The sequence below is a fragment of the Falco peregrinus genome, chromosome 7 (genome assembly GCF_023634155.1).
Source record: "Falco peregrinus isolate bFalPer1 chromosome 7, bFalPer1.pri, whole genome shotgun sequence".
In the NCBI taxonomy this organism is placed as follows: Eukaryota; Metazoa; Chordata; class Aves; order Falconiformes; family Falconidae; genus Falco; species Falco peregrinus.
The window spans coordinates 82,432,426-82,460,340 of NC_073727.1; the positions used below are offsets into that span (position 1 = coordinate 82,432,426).

Consider the following 27,915-nt stretch of genomic DNA (forward strand, 5'->3'; position numbering starts at 1 on the left):
TTTTACAGTACGTCAGCATCTGAGACACATGACAGAAAGACACCAGTCACTATGGCTACTGCTAATTGTCCTTTCACAAAAAAGAAGCTTTAACAGATTTCTGCCTCACACACATTCCAAACCTCAAAAATCTTACCTCGCTAAATAAATCCAGCTCCATTGCTACAAATCATAAGCAATGTAGCACTTTACTGCTACCAAACAGAAATAGAACCAAACATAAAACCATCTGTTTCCTAAGGAAAAAAAAAAAACAACCAACAAATCCCACACACAATTTAGCACCTTCTCCATCTCTTCGCAGTCTGTAGTTAAGTCTTCAATGTTTTAATTCAGCTGTAAGTTAGCAGAATGATATTCACAATTGAATTAGCTTTTCCAACTCTGAAACAGCAGTTTATTCCACCATTTTAAAAAATACCTCCTGGTCAAACTGTAAGTCAGAAAAAGCTTATTTTGGCTTTATATTCAAATTCTGAGTGACAGACTCTCGATATACTTAAACTGGAGCTTTGCAAAGTGCCCTTAAAGAGTGCAAAGTAAATTCGATAACTTTAGCTATTTTTTATCCTTAGTGTATGATGTTCTTATAGCACATGCTAATTACTCAATAACATTTGACCTTGTTTCACAGAGAAGTATTTTTCCATTGATTAATTTGCGTCTAAGGTAATTTTATAACTGGCCTTAGAAAAGGTCTTCCCGGATTCACCCAATTAAGCTCATAATTATGATATCTTTTTGAAATATTTCTGTTTCACTGTTCCCAGAAAGTCAAAGATCATAAAGCATTGATTCATGAAGTGTATAACACATAGGAGATTTCATTGTATTTACATATATACATGTAGCCACTCCAACAGATTTTGTTTGATACAGGCTGTCTTTCATTAAAAGGCAAATCACTTTTAATAAACAGCTAAATCAGAATAGTCTTGAACAAACAAAAACAACCTGGAGAGTACACAATTTGGCTTCATTACATTATCCAACACTTTAAAAGTTGTATTGATGACCTCCTGACAAGCAGCATTAAAAATGTGGAGGGTCTCTATTAATACTGTTACATATTTAAGGAAATACTCTATAAACATATTGGCTAAACTAAAAAGAGTACATACTGCTGCAACAGACTACTTTCAAAAGCATCTTTAACTCCCTATTTACTGAAAAAAAATATTTCTGAGGAATATACATTTATAATTGCCTCTACTAATTTTCCTTTTATATTTTATTTCCTAAAGTCAGCAGTGCCCAGAGTTCATTCATGTAAGCTCTCAAATTGATTTACGTTAAGTGAATAAGCACCAATATTTCTGGATTCTGTTACAAGCTTCTTCTGTGTCTTCTCATATCACTTTGATCAGTTACACTCAAAATTTTAGGTGTCTCTACTTTTGGTTATTCATGCTGAGAAACACGGAGTGTCATCTCCAGAGGTAATGAATACCTATCAGGTTCAATCCATTTAATTTGAAGCTTTAAGTATTCAACAAATATGGAGAGAAAAACAGATTCAAAGGCAGAAGACTCAAAAAGTCATGAGGCATGCAGAAGTCATAGATACCTCTTAAGGCAGATGCGATATTAATGATGGGAAAGCAAGTTTGTACAGAAACTCACTAATGATGGGACATGAAGCATGCATCACACCAAGCAGATTAATGAGGGGGAAAAAAGAAAGGGCTTCAAATCACTTAATGTTTCTTTTTCCTGCCACCTCCAAGGAATTTGCATCTGACTTGTAAAATCAGGTCTTGATGTCTTTACGTGTCATATTTTTACCTAGAAGGAGATATAGCAGTATTTATCTGTACCATGTCACGCAGACTTTCTGATGGCTGCAACATGAATTCTGAAGGCTGCAACACCTTGTATAAGCATACAGTATCATCAGCTTCCAGCCTCAGTGCCAGATTCCGGATTTCAGGTAATCAAAACATGTAACTGCTGTAACATGTTTACAAAACATGTAAACAGTGATGATGTATCCAGAGTCCTTTCCAAAAATCCTCATACAAATGAGACCTGACATACAGAGCTAGTCACTGAGCTAGCCATTTCAGTCACTTGGACAGGCTGGAGAACTGAACTGAGAGGCATCTCGTGAAGTTCAGCAAGTGGAAATGCCAGACCCTGTGTCTGGAGAGGAACAACCCCGTGCACTAGTGCACGCTATGGCCTGACTGGCTAGGAAGCAGAAAAGGACTTGGGGGTACTGACAAACAACAAGCAGATCATGCACCCACATGGCAAAGCTGGCCAACAGCATCCTGGCCTGGATTAGAAGCATTGCCAGCAGGTCAAGGGAGGTGATCCTTCCCCTTCTTTCAGCACTGGTGAGGCACACCTAGAGTGCTGTGTCCTGTTCTGGGCTTCCCAGTACACAGGAGATATGGACATACTGGAGAGAGTTCAACAAAAGGCCATACAGATGATGAAGGGACCAAGGCATCTCTCCTGTGAGGATGGGCTGAGAGAGCTGGGATATATAGCCTGGAGAAAAGAAGGCTTAGGGGGAACCTTATCAAGGTATATAAATGCCCGATGGGAAGGAAAGAAGACAGGGGAGTCAGGCTCTTCTCAGTGGTGCCCAGTGACAGGATAGGACACAGACTAAAACACATGATAACTCCATATGAACAGAACAAAACTTTTACTGTGAGTGCAGTCAAACACTGGCATGGGCTGCCCAGAGAAGTTCTGGAGTCTCCATCCTTTGAAACATCAAAACTCAAGCAAACATGGTCCTGGGCAATCTGCTCTGGCTGACCCTGCTTGGGCCAGGAGCTGGAGCCCCTCTCAAGAGGTCTCCTCTCACCTCAAGCAACCTGTGATTCCCAGAGAAGCCGAACTGCAACCCTCTGCAGAGGGCATCGTTAGCAGGACCTGGCCAGCAGACATTAGCAAAGCCGCCATGAGTGCTCCAAGACCCCCCCACAGAGGACCAGCAGCACTGACCTTAGAATGGGTTTTAACCACCCCTGCCACCAGCAGAAGCCATGCTGCAGCACCCCACCGCCCAGCCCTCCCTCCGGAGCCAGCCACTACAGCCCTCCTCCCCACACCCGCAAGTTGGGCCAGACGTTAACATAATGGAAAGATATGATAATAGGTCAAAAACGGTAGAAAAGGGACTGCTTTTCCTCAGAGGACGCGCACCCACACCTCGCCTGGCCCAGCCGCCCGCCCCAGCCCCGTTCCGGCGCCGCCGCAGCCGCGCCCTCGGAGCCCGCCACGGCCGCGAGCAGCCTCGCTCTGGCAGCCGGGCGGTGGCGGTAGGGAGCTGAAGGGGGGCGTCACGTGGGCGCCTCCCAGGGTGCAACGGGCGCGCCGGCGTTGGTTGCCATGGTGCCCGAGGGGCCCGCCGCCATGGCGCTGCCCGCGCCGCCCCCCGCCCGCGTCTTCGCGGAGCTCGTCCCGGCCCCGGCAGAGGCCCCGGCCCCGGCGGGACGCAGCGGCCCCCCGGCGCTGTCCGGGCGGGAGGTGCACGTAAGCGGCAGCGCGGAGCTGAGCGCCGGGCCGGACCGGGCGCGGGTGTCGCTGCGGCTGGGCAGCCGGAAAGGGGCGGCCGGGGCGGCGCGGAGCAGCGTGGCCCGCCGGCTGGAGTACATCGCCCAGAGCGCCCGCCAGCGCGGCGTCCCGGTGAGAGCCGCTGCCCCGCCTGCAGCGCCGGGCGCGGGGTCCTCTGTGGGGCCGGGCGCCGAGCGGGAAGGCGAGCGGAGGAGCGGGCGGGGCAGCTCCCCTCAGCTGCGGGGGGCGGCCGGCACCGCCCGGTCGGCGGGGGGCGGCCTGCGGGGTGAGGTGCCTTCCTGCGGCCGCGGGAGCAGGGGCGGCCGGGCGGGGGCCGCCCGAGGGGACGGGCGCCCGCAGAGGGGCCCCGGCACCGCTGCGAAGGGCGCTGCGTCCCCCGGCCGGGCCGGCGGGAGGCAGGAGTGACGGGGTTTGGGCCTCCGGGCCTCCGCCCTGGGAATGCAGCGGCCGCTGCGGCACCGCTGTGGAACCCTGCCTGACTTGGGGAGGTTGCGGCTTTGCCAGCCTTGGCAGAAAAGGTGGAATGGAGCTCCTCGGGCTGACCCAAGGGTTGCTTGTTTTGCGTCTGAAAACCATCCTGCTTCGACTGTTTCAACTGTTCATGTAATACAGCATCCTCACGTGATGGAACTGAGCAGGGGTACACAGCAGCATAACTTAACCTATACATGTGTGTGTCAGTATAACTATGTCCTTACCATAGCTTAGTGACAAATGCCAACAGATCTTCTTCCTCTCTTTTTTTTCTTGTTCCACTTGGAGAGGTATGAAAAAACGTAAGATGTGATCAAGATAGCTGAAGTGATGGGAGCCCCTTGTGGCCTCAGAAAGTTCCTTTACCATAACAAGGTTTTTTTGGCCTCAAGAAGTCATTTTATGATGGTGAGAAAAGCATTGTCCTACCTTTAAGGCCTTGTCTACATTGTAAATGCTCCATAAGGGTGATACTTCTTCTAGCAATTGTTCTGCTGATGCTTTTTGGATTTTATAAAACAGTTTTAGACGGCGTTCCACACCTAGGACTCTTGAAGAGACCAAAGCTGATCTTTGGTGGAATAAGTGGTTGCTTTTGAAAAGTTACTTACCATTGAAGTTCCCCTGAAGTTTGTGCCTTTTTAGTGTGTTCACAAATGAGCTGGAAAGAAGGGAGATGACGGAGTTTGCTATCAACACCAAATTACTCAATGTAGTAAAAAAGGAGGAACTGCAGAAGGGTTTCATGATACTGCATGATGTTACAGTGCAATTCAGTGTTAGTAAGTGCAAAGTAAGAAAGTAAGCTACTTGGCGTAAACAGTAATGTGGGCATGTAACATCACTGTAAGCACATCTGAAATGCTGCATGCATTTGAAGATAGGTGCTGACTCCAACTTTTTTTTCCCCCCACAAAATAGGATGTACGGTTTTCTTCTAGAACTGATAGTGATGATATCTCTGTTTCTGTAGTAGCTAAATAAAGCATTTGTTCAGGAATAAAGAAGGCAATAAAAAAGACCCCTTAACCCCTGGTTTAAAGTCTCGTATTGCAGTTATGGGACTAGATGGCAAGGACACATGGAGGCTGCTGGATATGTGGGCTAGGTCCATGATCCTGCTCCCTATGTTTTTCCTGAATGCATGGCTGGGTGTGTGTTTGTCACAGGGAGCACGATTCCATGGCCATCAGAATGACTTGTTCAGTCAGAAATGGTGCATTTTTGTATGGGATTACAGGTTGAATGCCTTCAGTTTCTATTAAGTGAGTTAACAGGATTTTAAAGTCTTGTGAATTTTAAGAGGAGGAACGGGAGAAGAGAAGGCAACTGCTCATACATTTATTTTTATTAGTAGAGGAGACAATAAGCTTTGTACCCAATATTATGGTGAGCTATCATATCAGGGGGTATTTTCATCCTGACTACAATTAAATAGCTCTTCAGAATGTGGATAGATTAGATAAGGTAGTTACAGATATTTACCCTACTGTGAATCTGAATAACCAACTTCCAGTTTTAGCATGAGCCTTATTGAATTAGGATAGTATGGAGCATTTGACATGGTGATGGCACACAAAAGGAGTAGGCAGGATGTTAAGTAAGTGAGCATGTGTTAGATGGGCTGTGCACGCTGCTCCAGGGTAGAAAAAATAATTGCAAAATGAAGTATGACCTGGACAGACAAATGGTTTTATTTGGCTATACACAGCTGGTTCTGAACTGTAATGGGAGCAAGTAAGCGGCGGTGGTGTAACCTAGGCGGAGAGTGGACTGTCTTTATGATGTGAGAGCATTCAGTGTCTTATTATAATAATTTCATAGTAATCTTTTGCTGTTTCAGAGGTGCCGTGCATTAGAGAATGGAGATGTTCTTTCTACTTATTTGAGGGACTGTGAAATGCTGCTTAAGTTGTGGGTTTCTCAGTGTTAGCAAAGTGTTAGCTCTGGGGAACTCTGAGAAAAACAACATGAAGTTACTTTTTTTTTTTCCAGAGTAGTTCCCTGTGGTATAATTTTTAGTGCTTTGTTCCATCCAATTTTAAATCACTCCACTGCTGGAGCTTTTATTTGCCTTGTGGCTTTTCTACTAACAACTCTCACTGCTGACAATTTGTTCTTAACTGCATTTGCTAACATCACTTGTAGCTAATACCATTCTAGGCCACTGTAAAATTAATAACTCTTCACAATCTCCATATGGTTCTAGTTGTTGCAAGCTTATCTAAGGCCTCTTTAGAAATCAGCTGCCTAGTCTATATATTTATTTTTAATTAATCTGTAGAATAATTTCCTTAACGCTTGTTGTTGCTATTGTAGGAAGTCTGTGAGATCAGAAGTGCGTAACCTCTGCAGCAGCAGGAGCTTGCATTAGCAGCTTGTCAGGATGCCTGGGGGCAACACCTAATTTCCATATATATTTACACAGGATTTTAATCAGAAATAGATGCACATAGTAGCATTTATTTATAGAATGCTGTAAGTATATGCAGCACTTCAGAGCACAGACTCTGCTTTGAAGGCTGCAGGGAAAGTAAAAGCAATGGGGAAACCAGTCTCTTACTTGGTCCAGCTGCTCAAAAGTAATGTTTTTTTCTTTTTCTCTAGAAGAAAACTGGCTTTATATTTACCACCCATGATTTATTTGGGGAGTGGTGTGATGATGACACTTGTTTTCTTTAATCACTGTATCTAACAATTGGCATTGGCCATCTTGTTTAAAAATAACTGATAATATTTGTCATACTGATCAGCGTGTCATTTAACAAACTATATCCAGTGATCTCTGGCTTAGAGTTTGTACTGGGATATGTAATTTGATATATGTGCAAGATTCTCCATAATTCAAAACTGTTATTTAGGAGTCACAGTTATGGATGCATATCCATACAGTTGGTGAAAAAGAGATTTTTATGTTTTGCTCACTCAGTTGCAAAATCTTGCAATTTCAATATATCCTTGAATAAGAAAGGTAGAAACCTGCGTAAGTCCTCATGGTTTTTAGACTGCCACATATTTTAAGAAATACCCCCAAAGCATCCTTACAGTTGCTGAGTACAAATCTGCTTTTTACCTTTCTTAAAATAACTGTTATGTATACTTCTGTTATTTCTTGAATGTATGTTAAGCAGCAGAAACTTCCTTACTGTAGATTTTTAGGTCGTCATTCTGTTCCTCTCATACCAAACAGAACAGGCAGAGTGAGGCGATGAAAGGCTGGAGCAGAGGTACCCGATGCCCAGCTGGGGTGTGCACTGACTGTAGGTGCTGATCATCCTTAACTGTCTGGGGATGCTACGATGTATAGACTGTTAGGAGATATGACCATATACCAAGACTCTCATTAACCATTTATTTAGTACTAAGAACAAAAAAGCTATATTCAGGTGGAAGAAGCTAATTCTTTTTGTTGTTGGAATATATTTTTCTTAATGTGAAGTTATATTGGCTATATCAGTGCAAATGTACTGCAAAAGTAAATAGTAAGGTAGGTTTCCAGGTGTCTCCAGATTTTTTTATTTGTAACTACACATACCAGTGTAACTTATGACAACAGTGCATAAGTGTACATTTCCAAACTATAAACACTTTCCCTTACTAAGGCTGGTCTGGTGTTGCATAAAAAGGTCTCAGTTTTGTTAACCGCGTAACCAGGAGCAGAACATACAACTTTATCGGCAGATAGGCTTTTCTCATACCTTATTGTTGTATAGCTGTCTCCTTGAAGTGTGCTTTTGCAACTTATCTCTTTAGTTTTCTCCCTGTTCTCTTCTGGGGAAAGCAGCAGTCACTCCTGTAAACAGTGATGGTGTTGTGAGGGTGGCCACAACGGTTCTGTGAAGATATGGTTCAGGAGTAGTAGATAGGTAGGAGGAAGGGATATATTGTTGAAAAGAAGGAAAATATAAGGCAAAGCACAGTTCTAGACTTGATATTATAAGCCCAATGAGATATTGATTGTCTTTTGCATTTATTTTTTTTTAGAGTACCTGCAGCAGTGATCGATGGTTTATGTCACTGTTGGCTCAGAAAATAGGCTATATAAGCAGAATGGAAGTGCGATTCTGTTAACTGCTCAATGGCTTCTGGAGTAATTGAGTTATCACATAATGATAATATTATATTCATTTAATTTTCCTACTGTGATTCTTGGCCCACAGATTTAGAAAGTGGAGACTTCTATTCTATTCCAGAAGTCCAGAATACCTGACATATCAGAAGTGTAGCTTTGCTGAAGTCATACTTGAAACTACTTTTCCTGTGGATACTGCAATCAAATGGATAGTTCCTCAGCCAAAATATGAACGCTAGACATACACAGTAGGAAAAAAAGACTTTTGCTTTTGATGTAATTGAAGTCTGGATTCCAGTTTAAAATTCTCTTGTCACCTACCTGTTTTTTCCATTATCTTTGTCTAAACACACTCCCAAACAGGAACAAAGTATCTAACAGAAGATGTATCACAGGAGGCCACCTTGTTATGAATTCAGCAATTATTTCGTCCATTTATCTTCAATAACACATACAGCTACTGTCAAATCTGGTGAGATAAAAATCAGCTATGAGGGAAATTTTAGAATATGTGGCACAAAATGACCTTTCACTCCTATTGCATTGATCTTGCAATAGCTCCCGGAGCCACTGGGTGGCACTGTCCTTAAATACACAGGAACCTTGTGGAGGGCAAAATCAAATCGGAATACTTGGATCCACTCGGCATGAAAGAGAACTTTTTTAAAAAGGATTCACGAGTGGGGACAAGGGAAAGCAAACACATTTTTTCTATGTTTACTCTAAAGCATAGTTATTTCTGTAAAATATGAATTGTAGAAGAAAGCTTTTCTGTGTGGTTATTTCTATAAGATATGTAAGAGCTCTAGAAAAAAAATATCTTTCTTGTCAGTTGTAATTGGATTCTATCATAAATAGTAAGATTTGCTCCATTTTGTAAATTAAATGAGTTGCTGTTGCTGGACTGACTTGATCACTCTTTGGCAAACCTCAGCCACCCATGCTGCTGAAGTACCTCAAACCTATGACTGTAAAAGGGGAAATACAGGTTTTAGTGACTAACTGGCCCTGGTCCTCACACTTACTAGAAGAGATTATCCAAAAATAGGACTGTTGTGCTTGAATTTGAGTACTGCCAATCAATCATAAAATTGAAATGTCAAAATTTGTTTCTTGTAGCCTGCTGTGCAATGGTAATTATGGATCTAATTTCCATATGATATTTTAAAAGGAAAATGCTTCTCATGATTAATGTAATTTATATAAAACTGATGCATGCGTGCTACATGATAAACTTGGAGATTTCAGTCTCTGTAGGAAATATTCTGACCTAAAGCATCTTTTGAAATGTGTCAATACTGAAGGAAAATACTGTTTTCTGATGCAAATAAATTTAGTAAATAAAAAACTCTTTCAGTAATTATAGAAGGGTTAGTATGTGCTTCCCTACAGTTTTTGTGTATTAAATGAAAAGATACATTTACAGTTGTAAACTCTGTGTGTGTGTGTGTGTTGTGTTATAGTACTTTTGCAATAAATTGTTAATCCAAATTGTTTACCAAAGAGGGGAAGTGGGTGAAAGAAATGTGGTTGTTAGACTGCTAGCAAGCTGGTCAAATATTCAGATGTAACTGGAGTTATTCTGTATCTTAGTTCAGTAGCTTATATACCAGTCTTACAGGATTTGCTAGTGCTCTGTGTAGCCATATGTTGAATAATGTAGCTGCTGTTAATGCAACAGTGTCACTGGTGGCATAGCCTCTTTTAAGGGTCACCATTGTGCCAGAACAACCACTGCTCAGTCATTGTTCACATCACCTTGCTACAAGCCACTACTGTCGAAATATCTTAACATAAGGGCCTGAAAAGCACTTTTCACATACTAACTTTCTGGAAACAATTGAAGCATCTAGTTTTTTGAACCAGGTGAATTTACAGTTACACACTGAGACACACAGCTTCTAGCTAGCAGTCACTTGTAAGACCTAATTGTTCTCTTCAAGTGAATAGCAGTGAAATTACATTATAGAACTACTGTATAATTTACTTTAAAAAATGTCAAGAATTCTTCAACATCCAGCTAGTTTTTAACTGAAGAGGTTAGCTTAGAAAATTCCTAATTTCTGTTGCTAAGTCATAAGTAATAAGCCAAAACAGTTCAACTTTCACAGGACAAAATGTACATACATTTCCAAGAGATGTTTAATTTCTGTCTTTTAAGATATTCTTGTACTTTGTTTTAGGAAGAAAATATGACTGTAACAGAGGATTTTAGTAGAGTAGAAAATACTTACCAAATGGAAGCAGAGGTATGTATTCAACTTAACCAAAAATAATAATAAATAAAAAAAAACCAAGAAATGTAGCGAGGACCAATGAAAATCTGCATACTCTCTTTCCTCCTGCTGAGGAGTAGGTGCTCTCTTCATTAAAGGCAGCATAGTCCAAAGAAACTATTGGAGGACTGCAGTTTAAAGCAGAGTTCAGCAGCAGTCTTCTGTTGTGTGCAGATCTTGTGTTCTGCTACTGTAATATAGAAAGAATTCTTTTCTTCTAAGATGGATGTGTGCTTTTTAAATGTCACACGATGCTGCGGAAGGCAATACTTGGTTCTGGAGCTCCTCAGTTGTCATTCTGTGGCAGTATAAGCAAGCCCAAGATTCTGCACTCTCCTGCACCCGTAACCCTTCCTGTCTTCTTGCAAGGAGTTGTACTTAGGTGGATAGGTCAGTTCAGAAAGCTGCTCCAGTTAATAACTTCTTGTCTTTCCAGATTAGCTTTTATTTTTTCCATTATTTTAGCTCCTTGAACTGGAGGCAATGCAAGGCAGAGGACAAGACTGGATGGGAGACAACAGTGCTGTGGCAGCCCTAATCTAGGTCTGCTTAAGCCACAGCTGAACAGCACCTGGACTTTGGTCTATTCTACATGACTCTGCCATCAGCTTGCTGCAAGTAAAGCAAAGCTAATTGTTTCCTAGGTAATTGACTTGGACTTCTGTAGGTAAAAAGTGCTGCTAAATAATGTGGGAATAATCCTATTTACTTCAGAAGCAGCTTAAGGGAGTATATTTTTGCACCTTTGTGCTATAGTAGGAAATAAATGTGCTGGAAACATTCACTGAGGGAAATGTTGTGTTTTCAGCCAGTGGATCTTTTTAGAGCATCAAACTTTAATCACTACCCAGCAAATTTACAGATTCTTACTAAGTAAACTTGGAAGCCTGTCATAAAATGGTAACTGTTTCATAGAACTGTTATTTACAGTCTCCTAAAACAGGGTTCAGCCTCTTTAGTTTGCTTGCTTTAAGGCATATTCTGATCTAAATAAAACTAATAAATACAGGAATAATTCCGAATTTGGAGAACAAAATTTGGGTTTCAAAATGAGTCTTAAAATACTTAAATAGTATGTATCAATGTCATGTTTTGAGTGACTTTAACTTCGTAATGTAGACGCCTACTACCATGAGGGCTTAAATAACCATGTTTTTTAGATGAGCTGCACTTAACAATTAATAAAATTATATTGAATTATCATTTAGGCTACAGACAAGCTTAAGGTTACAACTTCAGTCTTAAGTGGTAACTTAACCAATCATCTCCCTTCTGCTATTAATTTCAACGTACAACGTTGAAAGCTAATTACATAGATTTAGTGTTCATTTGTCGGCAGCTTGGACCAGCTGTAATTGCTGTTTAAAAACGGTATGGTTGCCTAGGACCTGAGTGTCAGAACTTGAAAAATCTAGCCATAGTACTGCTGTTTTGGCTGCCCTGTGCACTTAAGTTGGTTGCTCTTTATGCAGAGATTAGTTTCTCCTTGCTTCTCCCTTTATGTATGTACTTGTTTCATTAGTGCAGCTTCATAAACCAATGAAGTTCCATTGACCAGCATGTTTGCATACTTCAGCAATATAAATTAATTTAAAATTAACTTCTGCTTACTTCTTCACTAAAGAATTTGCCGTTATATTTGTATTATATATGAAATCATGGAAGTCACGCATTATTTCATTCTGCAGACTCTTTGTACCATTTGTGTACTGTAAGAGTTTTTAGAGAACAGAAGAAATTCCCAGATAAATAGCTATTTTGAAGGTATAATTAAGAATTCAGAATATGCTTTCAGCTGTAAGGAGATAAACTTTAATTCATTTTATAACAAAGGAAAACATGCAGAAGAAGGAAGTTGTGTATGAGATCACAAAGCTCTAATATCTTAATCATAATAAGTCATTTATTGCATGACTGTTTCATGGGATGAAGATTATGTTGGTTTTGTGTATTTCTTAATACACCTGCCTCCTTATAAAGCATAACTTCTTGTCCTTTACAGCCTTATTCAAACCTCGTAATGTCCATAAGTGGTTTTGTATACCCACATATTACTTTTTCCACACTTTTTAAACCTTAATCATAATTGAAGAAATTGAAACACAGCTTTGCATTTTAATGCTCAGGTATCCTCTGTAAATGTAAGTGGAATTTATTGGATAGCTCTCTAAATGAAGACTGATTTTTAGGAGGAAAATTCAAAGTTAGTTGTTTTTTGCCCCTGAGGGTACCTGATTACTTGCTGCTGCTTTAACAAAGTTCCTGAGTGCCCAGAACTGCCCCAGCCTGAGCAGCTTATCTCTTGCTTAAGACCCACAGTTCTTTTGTTTGGTCATTCTTTTGTTTCATCCCCTTGGGGGAGGTAATCTTGTAAACACAGCAATCTGGAAAACACTATGACAGTGCTCATAGTGAGACTTTCAACTTTCCACAAAATACAACTATGACAGTTTCCTGGCAAAACAGCACAAGAAGATGTATGCTTTTTATATATGGCAAGAACTCCCACTGAAGAAAGAAATCTAGGTTTAGTTTCATCTTCAGTCTTTCAGAAAGTGATCCAGTCCCCAAGTTACCGGTAAAGGGCATGCACCTGAGATGAAGATGCAGACTTGGTAGAGTTTTGCACAACAGGCATGACCTTTTGTCCGTGTAGAAGATGGAATTGCCCTGCCACTCCATCTCGGTTAGTTTTGAAGGCCTTAAGCCCAGTTTTGGCTCAGCTGTGTGAAGAGCTACTGAGTCAGTGCAAGGATTCAAGCCAGGATGAGGTACATATACTGCCTGAGAGGCTACCAAGGGTAGCAAGGCGTGGGCGTTAATTGCTCTGTGATAACTGTCAATATCCATTTTTTTTGCCTTACCCTGTGTATGAAGTAGCCCCCTCATCTCTCACTGAGAGATTCAACTTCCTTGAATTATCTCATTTTCCACAAGGTAACTCTGTAGTATGCACAGAGGAAGCTACTGCACTGCAGCTGACGTGCACTAACTTGGATTTCTGTACCATATACCTTCACTTGGATGGATTGCTGCATGGACCGCAGCAATCACAGGGCTGACTGAAGGTCACAGGGGTTGGCAGTGGAATTTTCTTTATCACAGTTTTTTTAATTCCCTTCCTATTGAACCTGTATTATTTTGCAAAAAGAAAAGAGTCGGGGATAGGCGAGAAGGGGAGCCTGACTTGGTGATGGCACTGTACCGGGAAGTGAAGATGAGGGTTTAGTTCTTCTAGAAAGGATTTAGGACCCAAGATTCCTGATTCCTGAATGCTGCAGCAGCTCGGCATCATTGCTTCACTCCTGGCAGCTGCACTATGCCACAGAAAAAGACTGGCTCCTGCCTGGAAAGCTGCTGCCTGGCTGGGGAAGGCCCTAGGGCTCTGGATCCAGGGCTGATAGTGATGCCTGCTTTGTAGCACTTGGGAAAGCACTTGAAAACCTGATGCATCTCTATTTAATGCTTATTGCCAGAGCCACAGACAACTAGATGTTCAAATCGTTTTTAATCCAAGTCTGAAGTGACCGGTTCTCTGTAGGCACTGAAGTCAATCTGTTCAGCCAACACAGTGAGCCCACTGCAAGCTGGACTGGGCTAGGCTTCATTTAATCTAATAGTTTAGGTTTCTTGAACCTGATATTTGGAATTAAAATGTAATTTTCCTTCCTGCACAACGTTTTCCACATAATTTTGCTTGGTCTTATGCATAATTAACATCTAGTAATCTAAAAAAGGAAAAACGAGGATGCATCTAGTCACATGTTCCAAAGAGCACATTCATTCTTCAAATTGTCTACATACCAAGAATGCCGAACTTCCTCACAAAAGAGCATTTCTTAATCCTCAATTTTAAACCATTTTTGTGAACTTCTGTTGCAAACCTAATGATAGTCTCTAGGGCTATATAAAAGTGTTCTAAGTAAATAAATGTTGGAATTATATACAGGACTAGTAAGTTTTATGAGCTTGTACGTTATCTGGCTTTATACTGATCTAAATACAAGTGTTGAATCATAGGGGGAAAATGAAAAAAATTACCTGTGTGATGTCTGTGTTCACTCCCAGGTCTGTATTGTATTCAGCGATTTTGGAAAAATGCAGAATGTTTGCAATCTACTCATTGAAAAGTTAGGAACCTCTGTTACCATCAGTCCACCTCATTTCTACCATACACCAGAAGCCATAGACACCCTTCGGTAAGTTCTCTCGCACCACAAATTTTACAGCCTCAGATAACAGTTGATATAAATACATTATTTATACTGTTTGTAATGGGAGCAAATAGGTTTTTTCATACCTATTAAAATTCATGTTCAAAGATTTCAGTATTTGTTTTAAATATAAATTAACGCTGTTCAGCCCAGAAGATAGAGCTTGTGTCCCTGTGCAGAATGTAATAAAAAATATTTTCCCAGTGATTTCCATTGGAAGTATAATTTGCTGTGAATGTTAGGTCAACAGAATTTGACTTTGGTTACATCAGCACATGTAGATTTAATTTGTATTTATTCATGCAGGTACAAGCGTGTTACCTAAGTACCCTTGCCAATTCCCATTACTCTTAGCTGCTGACATGATCTGAAAAGAACCACGTACAGTGCTTGCTCAGCATTGAAACATGCTGCTTTGAAGCTCACAGTCTTGATATTTTAGGCATTAGCTATTCAAAGTCCTGCTTTTCCCATTGACTTTAGTGGAAGGAAGAGGGAAATCTAGTCTTGGCTTGGGTTTTGCCTCTTTAAAGGAAAGAATTATGCCTGGTCCAAGAAACAAGCTCAACTAGCTGCTGCTAACAGTTCTAGAGATGTCAGAAGTGTATCTCCAAGGTATCTATGCAGGAGTCTGGAAATCAGACCAGTGATTTCCAGTGATCAGACCAGGTTAAACAGGTGCCAGTATGCTTTACAGCTGGGCCACCCAAATGCCTGGAGCAGAGGGTGAACTCTGGCTCAGCATCACATGCCAGATGCCTGCAACATGTAGGTGTTAGAAATGCTTGGTCGTAGCTGATGAGGATGCTGACATTTTTTCCACACGCTCCCCCCTCAAACTCCTAAACAATCACTCAGCAACTGGGGGAAGGCGATGTGCCTCACAGCTACGCAGTTACAAAAGCTGAGGCATTAAAAAAAAAACCCCGCTTGGCAGGGAATACTTGTACATCAGTTGGCCCTGCTTGTTATTGTGCTGCTGTTTCTACCTCTCAGCCGTCGAGTATGTGTCGCTGCTGTTGGAAACACGCGGCAGAAAGCTCAAGAAGTCTGTCGACTGTTTGGCCAGTCATTGGGAAAACCTTTATTAATAAGAGAAGAAGAAACAAAAGAATGGGGAGGCCACATAGACAGTCATCTGGTGAGCTCCCCAGATTCAATGACTCTGCAGGAAAGAATCCAGAATGCTACTGCTTATGCTTCTTGTAAAGTGTTTGCTGTCTTTGAGATAAAGGGAAAAGAAAACAGAAGAAACAAGTTCTTGTAGAAACTCTCAAATCCTACACATTTTCTTAATAAAGTTTTTATGCCTCCTTTGGGTTTTTTTTTTTTTGTTGTTGTTTTTACTTTATTCTTATGGTAGCAAGTAGAGTTAAGAGAGAACATTAAGAATGAAATTCGTAGTGAGCCAAAGTAGGTTTCTTGACGTATCTGTCCATATGCAAAAATTTAGATTAAATCTTCCTTTGCATGTATCATGTGAAAGCAGTGCAATGCGTGTTTTTGTAGAGAGAGCTATCAAAGTATTGAAGGATTTATTTATAACAGCTCTCCCCAGAAATATTTTGGTTCCTGTTGGCCTTTATTTAGCTCTATTCCCTAAAATTAAGGTTACCATTAATTGTAAGTACAGTTCTTAACTGTTTAGTTTCTTCCTCTGCCCTCTGTAAAAGGGCAAGATGTTTGATGTGCAGAACCTTTGCTATTCCTTGCTGAAGCCAGGCTATATTTAAACCAAATGTGGAAGGAATTTAATGCCTGCCCTGAGTTATAGTAAACTGAACATGCAGTATGTTTGCTTATAATGAAATTAATTACTCAAAACATGCTTAGCAATGTTTTATTTCATCATAGGAAAAAAGGTACATGAGTTTTATCCTGGTATCTGTTTGCTCAAGTTTAAAAAGGAAGTATGTTTTCTAAATGTACTTTACATGTACAAACACTTAAGTACATCAATCATGAGGCTAGATTTTTTTCCCAGCCATGGCTGCATAATGTATTTTGATCCACCATATCCACTGAAATAGGCTTTCCTATCAGGGTGATGCACCTGAGACAGTATTTCAAGTTGAATAAGCACCAGAATTAGCAATTAATACAAACTGATATTTAAAAGAATCATTAACTGTAGTGACTTTTAATTTTTTGAAAGCTCCTGATTAGTTTTTAAGAGCATTTTATACATAGGGATACTTCAGTGGGATTTTCTATGTACCTTAACCTAATTTATGTCAGCAGAACAGTGCTTCCTCAAAGTACTCCACAAATGTTGAACATACCTCATGAGGTATGACACACTAGATCTATACTGGCATTGATGTTTTAAAATCAGCACTGTTTCTTACTGAAGTACTTGCCACCCATTTGCTGCTGATAGACTTTTTTTTTTCCAACTGGATCAGTTACCTAATCCAATTAGGCAGCAGGAACAGTAAAGAAGCAGTCAGAGAAATGGTGAAGACACACAAAGTTGATGGCCTTAGGTACCACAACGTTCAGCTTGAAGATGCAGATCCACAAAGGGCAGTCCCACTTACGTGCCTTGTCATGATGCAGAAAGCCTGCAGTGAGTGGGTTAGAACTGGCAACTGTGAAAGGGTTAGGACAAGTGTAAACATTTTCTCATCAGTCTCAACTCTTCAGGAAATTACTTTGCCTATTGTGATATAGGAAAGGCTGAGTGAAGGCAATCCACAGACCTTCTTTTGATCTTGAGGTATAGGCATGACTCACCCTTTGTAACTAATCTCAACTAGACAGTTTTCAAATACCTGATTGTGTGAGCCTGTAACCATCAGTTCCCCTAATAAACTGCGGGGAGAATACCAGAAGCAAACTGGTATCTAAAAGGCTAGTTTACACAACGTAAATGTTTAAGGTGAGGTATCTGTTTCTCCCCATGGACTATAAAGGTAACTGTAGGTAGCCAGCTGACTGACATAGTAGAAGGCGCATTTTTCAGACACATAAGTTAGAGTGGTCAAAATCCAATTTTAAATAGTTGAGATGCTTATCTGGGACAGCGTAGTTCCTGCTCCTAGGTTCAGGCACATTAGCACATTTTGTATTACAACCAGTGGCTAAAACAGAAACAAGGACTGGAACTAAGGCTTCTCCCAGAGAAAAGAGGTAAGGGTGTCATACTGTTCGGCCCCACTGATTGAGAGGATCCTTTATGTGCAATGGCACAGTTCCAAGAGAGAGCATGGAGAGTCTTCAAGCCAGCCTAACTTAGACAAGTCCTTGTGGGGTTCTCCTGAAAGGCAAAAGATGCCAATTGAATCTCCTCTGTTTGACTAGACCAAGCATCTCCTGTTAGATGAACGGTTCAGCTACTTGCTGTTACTTTCAATACAGATACTGCCACTATCCACAATTTAAAAGGCATCCACAATAGAATCATAGAATCATTTAGGTTGCAAAGGACCTTTGACATCAAGTCCAACCATTAACCCAGGACTGCCAAACCCACCACTAAACCACATCGCTAAGCACCACATCTACACATCTTTTAAACAGCTCCAGGCATGGTGATTCCACCACCTCCCTGGGCAGCCCGTTACAAGTGAAGGACCTGGCACTGAACCTTGTCGAACCTCATACAGTTGGCTTGGCCCATCAGTCCAGCCTGACCAAATCCTTCTGCAGAGCCTTCCTGCCCTCAAGCAGATCGATAACTGCCCTCCAGCTTGCTGTCGTCTGCAAACTCACTGAGGGTGCACTCAATCCCCTCGTCCAGATCATTGATAAAGACATTGAACAGGACTGGCCCCAGTGCTGAGCCCTGGGGAACACCGCTTGTGACCGGCCACCAACTGGACGTAACTCCATTTACTACCACTCTTTGGGCATCCATCCAGCTTTTAATGCAGTGTAGAGCAGTACTGTCCAAGCCATGAGCAGCCAGTTTTTCCAGGAGAATGCTGTGGGAGATGGTGTCAAGGCTTTACTAAGGTCCAGGTAGACAACATCCACAGCCTTTCCCTCATCCACTAAGCAGGTCACCTTGTTTTAGAAGATCATGTCAGTCAAGCAGGACCTGCCTTTCATAAACCCCTGCTGGCTGGGCCTGATCCCCTGGCTGTCCTGCACGTGCTGTGTGATGGCACTCAGGATGATCTGGTCCATAACCTTCCCCAGCACCGAGGTCAGCCTGACAGGGCTGTAGGTCCCTGGATCCTGCCCTTCTTGTAGATGGATGTCAGTCTGCTGGGACCTCCCTCGTTAGCCAGGACTGTTTGTAAATGATGGGGAATGGCTTGGTGAGCTCTTCCACCAGCTCTCTCAGTACCTTTGGGTGGATCCTATCCGGTCCCATAGACTTGTGCATGTCTTAAGTGGAGCAGCAGGTTTCCTCCTGGACTGTGGGGTCTTCGTCCTGCTCCTCCTTGTCACTGTCTTCCAGCTCAGGGGGCTGAGTACCCTGAGGGTAACTGGTCTTGCTGGTAAAGACTGAAGCAAAGAAGGCAATAAGTACCTGTCTTTTCCTCATCCTTTGTGGCAATGTTCCCCCACCCCCCTATCCAATAAAGAATGGAGATCGTCCTTGGCCCTCCTTTTGTTTCTGATATATTTGTTAAAACATTTTTTGTTACCTCTGAAGGCAATGGCCAACTTAAGTTCTAGGTGCACTTTTGCCTTTCTAATTTCCTCACTGCATAACCTCACTACATCCTTATAGTCCCCCTGAGTTGGAGGACACTACAATAGCACTGGATCCCTTGCAGAAAGCCATTTGTATGTGGCATATATGCTTGAAGGCTGTTTTCTGGATTAGTCTCTGTCTAGTTTAAGAATGAGGTGCACCTTGCATAAACTAGAAGTCAAAAGCTACCCAGACCATGATAAGCACATCAGAATTTTTGGCTCCCACAGAGTTCCGTCTCCAGAGAGGAGACATTCAGTCTGGGCAGCAGCTGAGCAGGAGCTGTTTGAAACGCAGGTTTTTCAGAGTGGAATTGAAAAACCAATACACTTTGCTAGATTCAGCAGAAAGAGATTAAATGACTTGGATAGGCCAGTGAAATCCTAAAACAAAAGTCCATGTCTGCAACAGCCTGCACGTAACAGATGCCAAGTCTCTAAAACACTTACGAAATTAGGCAGTTGGATATTCTGAAGTAGGCAGTGCCTGGGTTTGGTCATTTACTGTCTTCCAAAACACATACTTGGAAGTGCAGCAGTAATTTGTTTATCTGCTTTCTCTACTAGTTTTCACTAACTTTGCAAAATAGATGGTATCTATTAAGTCAAAGGTCAGCTAACTTCTAAATACAGGATAACAAACAAGTTGCAACTGAATCAAAAATAAATACTACCTCTAATCCCATAATAATTGCTATCTTTTCCTCAGGAATGTAAGCTGTAGATTTGCCAAATCCATTTGCTTTGTTAATTAGAATTCCACAGCTAAGACTGTCTTTTAGACCCTGCAAAAAGAGAAGGAAAATAAATAGCCTCAAGGAGGGATGATGACTAAAGATTACATTATATAATCAGTTAACTCTCACTAGGCTTAGAGAACCTAAATGCATTCAATCTATACATACAGCAAGTTCATTTTTATGATCTTACCAACATCAGTTTGGAAAATTAAATATAAAGCAATCAAAACTGTAACACATGAAGTTCTTGGCATATCTGAAACATTTTTTGAGAGTCACGATTTTAATTAACCTTTTCTCCCATAGATCTTGCACAAAACATGACTTGGAATATCCCTGCTTCTTGTATAGAGGTTCCACAACAATTTGTTAGTCACCCTTCTTCCGTCAGAAGCAGCAACAGAACACCAGAGAGAAACAGGCAAATTCAGAACACAATACCACCTCTGACAATCTTGGTCTTGATCCTGGACAGAGCTAAGGCAACTTTTATGTATATATAAAAATCTTCCAGCCAAGAAAGAAGTGTAGCTTCTTTTTTACAGTGCCTGTCAAAACAAATCATGGTCCAGGGTTCTGCCATGCTCACTATTATCCATAAACATTCCTGGCCAAGGTAGCCCACAATCTAAACACAAAGAAGTGATGGATGGATGAATACAGACAGATAACTGGAGTTTATGAAGCAGTTAGTATTGATCAATGTGACAGGCAGTGGCCTCTGCTCAGCAATTTAGTAAAGAACTGAAAGTCGGAGAAAGGCAAGGAAAAGTTGGGCTGAAAGCCTGGCTAATGCTGAGAGAGAATTTGCAAGGACCAAGCTTAGTAATTGCCTTGTAAAGGTCAGAAGGCATTTTGCATAGCTGACACATGTAACATGATAAGCAAAGGCAAGTTAAAAAAAAAACCAAAAAACAAAAGACACACACTTAAACCACATGTCATCACTATTGAAATTAGAATAATAAAGATGAACACAAGGTCACTAGGAGAACAGAACAATATATGGTACATAAAAAGAATCAGAATGCCTGATGGGAAATTCATGGGTGTTCAGTTGGTGACAATACTGAGAGGAGAAAAGCAAGCAAGGATGCAGGTGTTTTAGAAGCTGAAGCTGAGTGGCAGGTGGATAAAATTACAGCGGGGAAGGAACAAAATGCACAAAACAGGACTGAATGTCTGCTCACAGCTGAACATGAATTCTCTGCTACAGGCAGAGTTTCTAATTTTTTCTCATTTTCAGTCCTCTTTGACTAAACGATTAGTGCCTTCCTGCCACTTAAGCAGCATGTCAGCAGCCAACCCACAGGGTATGCAGCACTGTATTATCAGACCAGCACTGTCAACAAAGATTTAGCATCTGATTTTTACATACAAGGATTTAGGCTAGAGAATTTCAAATCTTCAAGAATTCTAACTAAAATACGTTTTTAAATAGATTTACATTCCAGGTATACAGACGCCCCAAAACATTGCTTTCTAACGGAAACTGATTAAACACAGAGGATTACTTGCATTTCTTAGGTGCAATGAAGATTATACCATTTATGGATGATCAAAGATTTAACAGCCTCTCACCTTTACTAACACAGCACGACAAATCCATTCAAACAGTACAGGTTGACACTGCTACTTTAAATACAACACTGCGTATTAAAAGTGAGTAATTTTAATTCGAGACATGTCTGGTACAACCCTGACCAGCGAAGCTTAACTCATCAGTGGTGCAAAAACAAAGCTCTGCTGGGAGAGCAGCACAGAAACAAAGGAGGTACCACTCAGCTGCACAGGTGATACGGGATTCTTCAGTATTTTCCATTAGGTTAGCCGGCAGTCTGTCTGTAGTGTTTCTGAGGGGTTTTTAACCTGAGTTATTCTGTGTATGTATTAATAAAGCAAGATTATAATAAATTCAAACCTGGTTTGCTGGAGGATATTTGTGTTGTAGCCATTTTTCTGGAGAGTTAGCTTTGATGTCCCATCCAACAATGATTCCTGCATAGCCAAATCTTTTGTTACCTATTACTTGTCCCACACTGATCTGAATATATTCAGGCTCTGGACTGTGAACATGAATTGATTCTAAAAGAAAGAGACTTAGCAAAGTGTTTGATCAAGTGCATTAAATGTTTAAACAGAAAATCTTCTGACTTCTGGTAGGAGAGAACTGGCAGTTAGATTAACAGGTGTGAAGTAAACAAGGGAACAGGTACTTTGCTTTTTCCCTCAGAATATTACTATGATCTCTGACAAAGCAGCATCCACTAAGGAAGGCATTTTTCTCTTTGTATGCCTTCGATATGACATAGAGGTCTTAACAGAGTTTTGGAAAGCACAAACACATGTACGTACTGACAATTACTTAAGGCTTACATACAGTATTTTACAGTGCTTAAATATGCTAACTGATTTTGCCAACAGTTTTTTCCAGTTTAGGTCACAGAATTCTTCTATTCAGTCTGATTGCAGGGAAATTTTTTCCAGGAGCAGACTGAAAAACTCTTGCTTTCTCCTTTTAACAAGTTGATCTACGTCAGTTCATTTGAATCAGGTAAAAGCCATATGACTGTTTCATATAGCATAGGCACTCAGATCTATTCAATAAAATAGATACACACATACAGTATATCATATTGATACTGTTACACAACACAGGGTGAAAAGGTCTTGGGTTTTACATTTTCTGTTTTGCTTACTGAACATTATCAATAATGTTGAGAAAGCAGGAAAAAAAAAAAGACTACCATTTACAAAGTAAGTATGGAAATCCACTATGAAAGACCTTCTGACCTTATAGGCAACAATATCACAAGCAAAATCCAAAAGGATTGCAAAGACTAACACCTGCAAAACAAAAATGGGTTTCTGCTTCACTGTTGCCACTTGGAATTTTCTCTGTCGAAGCAATTCCTAAAACGTAAAAGTAATAACCCGAGATTCAAACAAGTTCTTTAGAAACTAAGTTTTAGGATAACTGACCTTCTGATTACTGCTATTTTAAGCATTCGTATGAAAAGAGGGATACTGCAAAGCTTTTGATACAAAATTCTTCAAAATTTGGAGCCCAGATAAGAGGTTTCCATTAAAAGCACTTTTAAGGTATACACAAGACAAAGGGATTTGTTCCAACAGAAGAGTGTGAATCTAATTTCTTTGGATGTGTAACTCTACAGTTGCATTAGAATTTTTATATCAGAGGAAACCTATTTATTTTATACAGGTGAGCAAATATTATTCTGAACTCTAACAGAGTGATTCTTCAGTATCTTTTGTAAAATCCTTACATATTGGTTAACACTGGTATGGCCAAGGTATCTGGCAATGAGTCCCAGCTTAAAGCTGCAGTAAGTATAGCTTTTCCTTCTGCACTGCACTGAATTTCATCTGAATGTAAAGGGTGAAGGCTAGGAGAAGGACATCTTTAGAAAGGGGAAATGGCCTCTGTTTTTCATTGCTCTTGCAAATATGTGTAAAGAAACTAAGCAAACCGAACATTTACTGGGGGCGAGGTTTCAGATATTCCTTCTGCTGGCAACGTAACAGGAGTAGTCTATGAACAGATGTATTTGGGTTAACATTCTCCATCCATACCAGTCAGCGGCCCATTGATGCCAAAGAACTATAGGTTGGCCTAGTCTCCTTCCTCTTTTATGGTGTTCACCACCTTCCCTCTTTGAGTCTTACTCCCTTCAGCCTGCCTGGAAGAAAGTAAGAGCAGGTTCCACAGCTGTGCAAAGAATACTTCTTTAACAGCTCTTGGTTTTGCTCAAGTCTGTAGGAAGACTTAAGGCTGCCAGATACCTTTTAATACAAACAGGAATGGGCAAATATCCTGACTTGTCAGACTACATTGTTGAAAACAGCAGCTAATAATGGTAGGTTTGGAAGCTCTCAAATGTCACTGTATTTTTAGGATAACCAATTCTTTATAGTATAAGAAACTCAGAAGACATATCAGCTCAAACTATATACAGATAATCAAAGGATCGTTTGGTCTTTGAAGGGTTTATCTTTAGATATTCCTGGAGCTTTCCACAAAGCTGCAAAGCAATTTATAGTGAGTCTGAGAAAGGCAGTTTCTGTTTCCCTTCATACACCATTACCCTGGGTTTTCTTGGGGGCAAAACTAAGTCTGAACCTTCCACAGTTCAGAGGGCCTGAGACCCTCAATTGTTGTACATGGATCAACAATAAAGGATATTTGAAGGTCCAGACAAGGTAAAACCTTTGCAGTATTTCTACTGTACAAGAATTAAATCTCACAAACAAGCCCTTTAACCTTCCCAAACAAGTCCAAGCAACAGTCTTCTTAAATTGTCATATATGTAAATGGGTGTAATTTTACCTTTTCTAGACCAACTCATTGTCAAATGTTCAATAATCAAGTTTTCCCTTCTTCCTAAACCCGCAAGTTTCCTGTCTGTGTTTTCCAGTTCAAGTTTTCTTGAACTACCACAGACAGCGTAAGATGTCCATCCCATGTTGTAGGATCTGATCCCACAAACATGTAGCTCCTCACAATCATTAATACGGTGAATTGTCCTGACTTCACAATCAGATAAATTTGAAGTAGAGGATAACATGTATAGAATTACTGCCATGATTTACATTTAGTTTTGCATGGAGTTCAAATTGCATGTTTGTGTAGAATATAGGCACACGGTTTTCTTAAAACTGGTAGAAAGTCCCAAATAATTCTCAACAAGCAAATGAGAGACACTTCATTACTTATTGTACCCCTAAAGCATACCTTCCTGTTAAGAATAAATTTCAGACACGGCCTCCTCTTAAGTGTAGACAGTATGTAACACCCTGCCTTGTCTTTGATAGCCACAGCTTTAAACGATCTGCACACGCATCCAGACTCAAGTAAGATTTCGTAAAGCTGCTCCAAGAGGCAATTATTCATTAGTAGTAAAAATTATCATCGCGTTGTTTTAAAAACCTTCCCTAGTATTTTTATATTCTTTTTATTATTTAAAACTTTAAGGCTTTGCTTCTGTAGCGAACAGGAAAAAAGAGTCAGTGACCAAGAACAAGTTCTCACGATTAATATCAAGACTGCAAATGAATATTCTTTCAATCATCGCTTGTACCAGCAAACTGTATGTAACTTTTGGAAAATGTCATTTTTCATTACAAGGTTGCTTACTTTCTGTATTCAGACCATAGGAATTGCTAAATTGCAACAGATTCTGCAGTTTCAACTGTTACTTGAGAATAGCGAGCATGAGATGTCAAAAACGGTGCATGTAATCAAAAGACTACAGCCTAAACATTGCTGCATAACTCTAAACAGTTAGTAGTTGACTCATACCGTGAAACCTGAAAATTATTTAAATCTGGGTCTTTATGCACAAAGTCAGACTTAGCTCTGTTTTCATCAGGCCAGTCTTTTGCTCTCATTACGTCATGTATTTGAGATCTACAGATGAACCATACAACCAACATGCTACACAGGCTGCACTGCTAAAACAGCCACCGAAGTCTCTCTTCGCATGGTTCACCTTCAAGATACCAACATTTGGCAATGGTTACCACTATCAAACATTTAGACCTGATGCAGTATTCTCCACTTTAGATTTGGAATAGATGCGTGCAACCCTGTCAATACATAACTTTTTAATTCAGATAAAAAACAGCACTACTTACTTCATTTTGTGACTGCCTTAAGTGATTTACTAGTAATGAATCTTTGTTGGTTAAGAACTCTGTACTGACTCACACTATGCAAAAAAAAAAAATCTATCTCAACAGCAAGCGTCAAAAGGTAATGGAAAGTTAGAAATAATCTTACTAATCAAACATTTCATTTCTCCCTTTTTAAAGGGACATAACCCATAGCAACATATATCATAATGTCCAAAAGCAGAATGAAATTAAGGCAAAGTGGAGCCCTCATGCAGATTATACACAGGTTTTTATGTGAAGAAAACAATGGTGGTTGTTCAAATTTTGAAGGACATCTTTAAACGACTAAATACAGTCACATTAAGGCACAAAAAAGGTATGTTGTTTTCATGTAGGAATGGCCAACGCGTCCCACCCACACTCCATCTTTCCAGGACAACGTGTTGTTGCAGATGAGAATGAACTCCCTTATCAATAAATACAGCAGGGAAGCAGAGACTTACAACTTTCCTGTTATTTGGATGCACTGCGCAGAGTCTGTTCCGTACCACTGGGATATGAAATATTGTGCAGGAAGCACAGACAGCAGCACGCAAATCTGCAGAGCTGCAGCTGCATTGATGTGAGGCATTCCAACAGGTTTCTTCAAAGAAACTTCCCGCTCTCCACTCTGAAAATAGGAAGCAAAGAAAAAAAGGAGAGACAAAAAACATGGCCATCAACTTGGCTAGCCGTGTAGTACTTAAAAGCTTCCTTCAGATTGTTCTGTTGGTTCACAAGATGACATACGATCTGTACACGCACATTTCAGTTACAGCCAGAGCACACGTAAATTAGGCCAAACTGCATTAAATTTGAGCATACTTACGCAAACTAATAGAATACTAAAGAAGGCAGCTTCACAAGACAAAACAAAAACCTGGATAAGTGTTATACAGACATCTCTTTCATCTGGAAATAAAAAAAAAAAAAAAAAAGGAGGAAGCAGGAAGTTGTATGGGTCCAATTTGCAATAAAATGCTGCTTTCCATGAACAAAATTCATCATGCTGCTTTATTGTGCAATTCAGCTTATTAAACATGTCTAACGTATCAGATGGATATCTATTTAGATTCGGTGATTATTGCACATATGAGAGGACTGAAGGATTTTTCTTTCAGACCAAAGGTACGCGTAACATCATACTAAGGCAATAACAAAGTGTGCCACAGTCCCACCACTAGACTAGAAGAGGATTTGACTCCACCATTCATTCCGACAGGCACCTGCCATACCTGACCAATGCATCAAGATATTAATTCCTCTTCCCTCCTTGACCATCAAATTAAGATACTCACCTTCAGCTAAGGAGCACACTGACTGTCTTTCTACATCTACAAGGGTTTTTCAAAACAGAACTAAGACCTGCTGAAATTTGAGAGTTGTATCTTTTACACAAACACCCTCAGAGCGTACAGGGTTACTGCAGCGTGCAGCCAGTCACCTACAGCCACCCCTCTCCGTCCTGTAGCAGCTACTACAGCCACTGCTCTCTAGTAGAGCACTCAGCTTGCAAGCACAAGCAATCGTCTCCATTGTTTCTGAATCCCTTCTAGCTCCTGCTATCCTAGTTTACATAGTTTACAACATAACTTGGGTGATGTAATAAATACAGTACCTGTGTACGCAGTAAATTAATTTGTGAAAACTGCCTGGCAAAGGTAGCAGAGATCACAAGGCAATGCTGAAGGAGGCCCGAAGAATATTGCCAGGAATATGAAAAAATCTGTGTGTGCAACGAAGCATTAACACAAGCTCCATTTCTCCCTTCTGCGTCACCTGCTTTAGAGCCAACAGCAAAGAAAAAACCCTCCTCCCGATTTTAAACGTTATCAGTAGCTGTACACCAAGAGTACTTGCTTTTTACCCCTGCATAACGTGGGGTCAGGTGCCAGTCCGACACAGCAGCCATCCGCACCCGGCGGGGCTGGGGAGCGGGGCGGCCCCGCGGAGCGATGCGCTGTGCCCCAGGCCAGCCCTGACCCCGGCCCAGACCCCAAACCGGCCCTGAGCCCAGCCCTGAGCCCAGCCCAGCCCCCACCCCAGCCCCGAGCCCAGCCTTGCGCGCGTCCCTCCTGCTTCCGAGCGCGCCGCTGCGCGCAGCGCGCCGGGAGGATGCGGCAGCCTGGGGAGATGAGACAGCCTGGATCAAAGCTGAAACCCCACGGAATCAAAATACTTTTGCGCATACGCTGAAGTACCCGCAAACCCCTCAGAAAGGGGCTGCGCCTTCACCCCCGCCGGGAGCCGAGCGCACGGCCGAGCCGCAGCCCCCCCCGTGCCGG

General features: G+C 41.1%; 1 protein-coding gene and 1 long non-coding RNA gene across 4 annotated transcripts; one reads left to right on the forward strand and one right to left on the reverse strand.

Annotated features, from left to right (window-relative positions):
• The first annotated feature begins 3,313 nt into the window (after positions 1-3,313).
• IRAK1BP1 (interleukin 1 receptor associated kinase 1 binding protein 1) lies at positions 3,314-15,882 on the forward strand. Of its 2 annotated transcripts, XM_055810795.1 has the most exons (4): positions 3,314-3,645; positions 10,264-10,329; positions 14,425-14,555; positions 15,567-15,882. In XM_055810795.1, exons 1-4 carry the CDS (start codon positions 3,349-3,351, stop codon positions 15,835-15,837), a joined length of 765 nt encoding a protein of 254 aa, XP_055666770.1. In that variant the 5' UTR covers positions 3,314-3,348; the 3' UTR covers positions 15,838-15,882. The 2 variants fall into 2 exon arrangements, with proteins under 2 accessions (XP_055666770.1, XP_055666771.1); XM_055810796.1 differs by lacking the exon at positions 10,264-10,329 and having other exon boundaries at positions 3,332-3,645.
• Positions 15,883-16,011: 129 nt separating this feature from the next.
• Positions 16,012-27,612, reverse strand: LOC129784906 (uncharacterized). Of its 2 annotated transcripts, XR_008748136.1 has the most exons (4): positions 26,095-27,612; positions 21,879-22,042; positions 19,892-20,002; positions 16,012-19,025 (listed from the first exon to the last, which is right to left on the reverse strand). It is a non-coding gene; the product is annotated as an uncharacterized LOC129784906 (long non-coding RNA). The 2 variants fall into 2 exon arrangements; XR_008748135.1 differs by having other exon boundaries at positions 21,879-27,612.
• Between the last annotated feature and the right edge of the window lie 303 nt (positions 27,613-27,915).

Coding starts and splice junctions, on each gene's coding strand:
- IRAK1BP1 (XM_055810795.1), top strand. CDS start 3,349: ATGGTGCCCGAGGGGCCCGCCGCCATGGCGCTGCCCGCGCCGCCCCCC. Junction 3,646..10,263: donor CCCGCCAGCGCGGCGTCCCG/GTGAGAGCCGCT, acceptor ACTTTGTTTTAG/GAAGAAAATATGACTGTAAC. Junction 14,556..15,566: donor GAAGCCATAGACACCCTTCG/GTAAGTTCTCTC, acceptor TCTACCTCTCAG/CCGTCGAGTATGTGTCGCTG.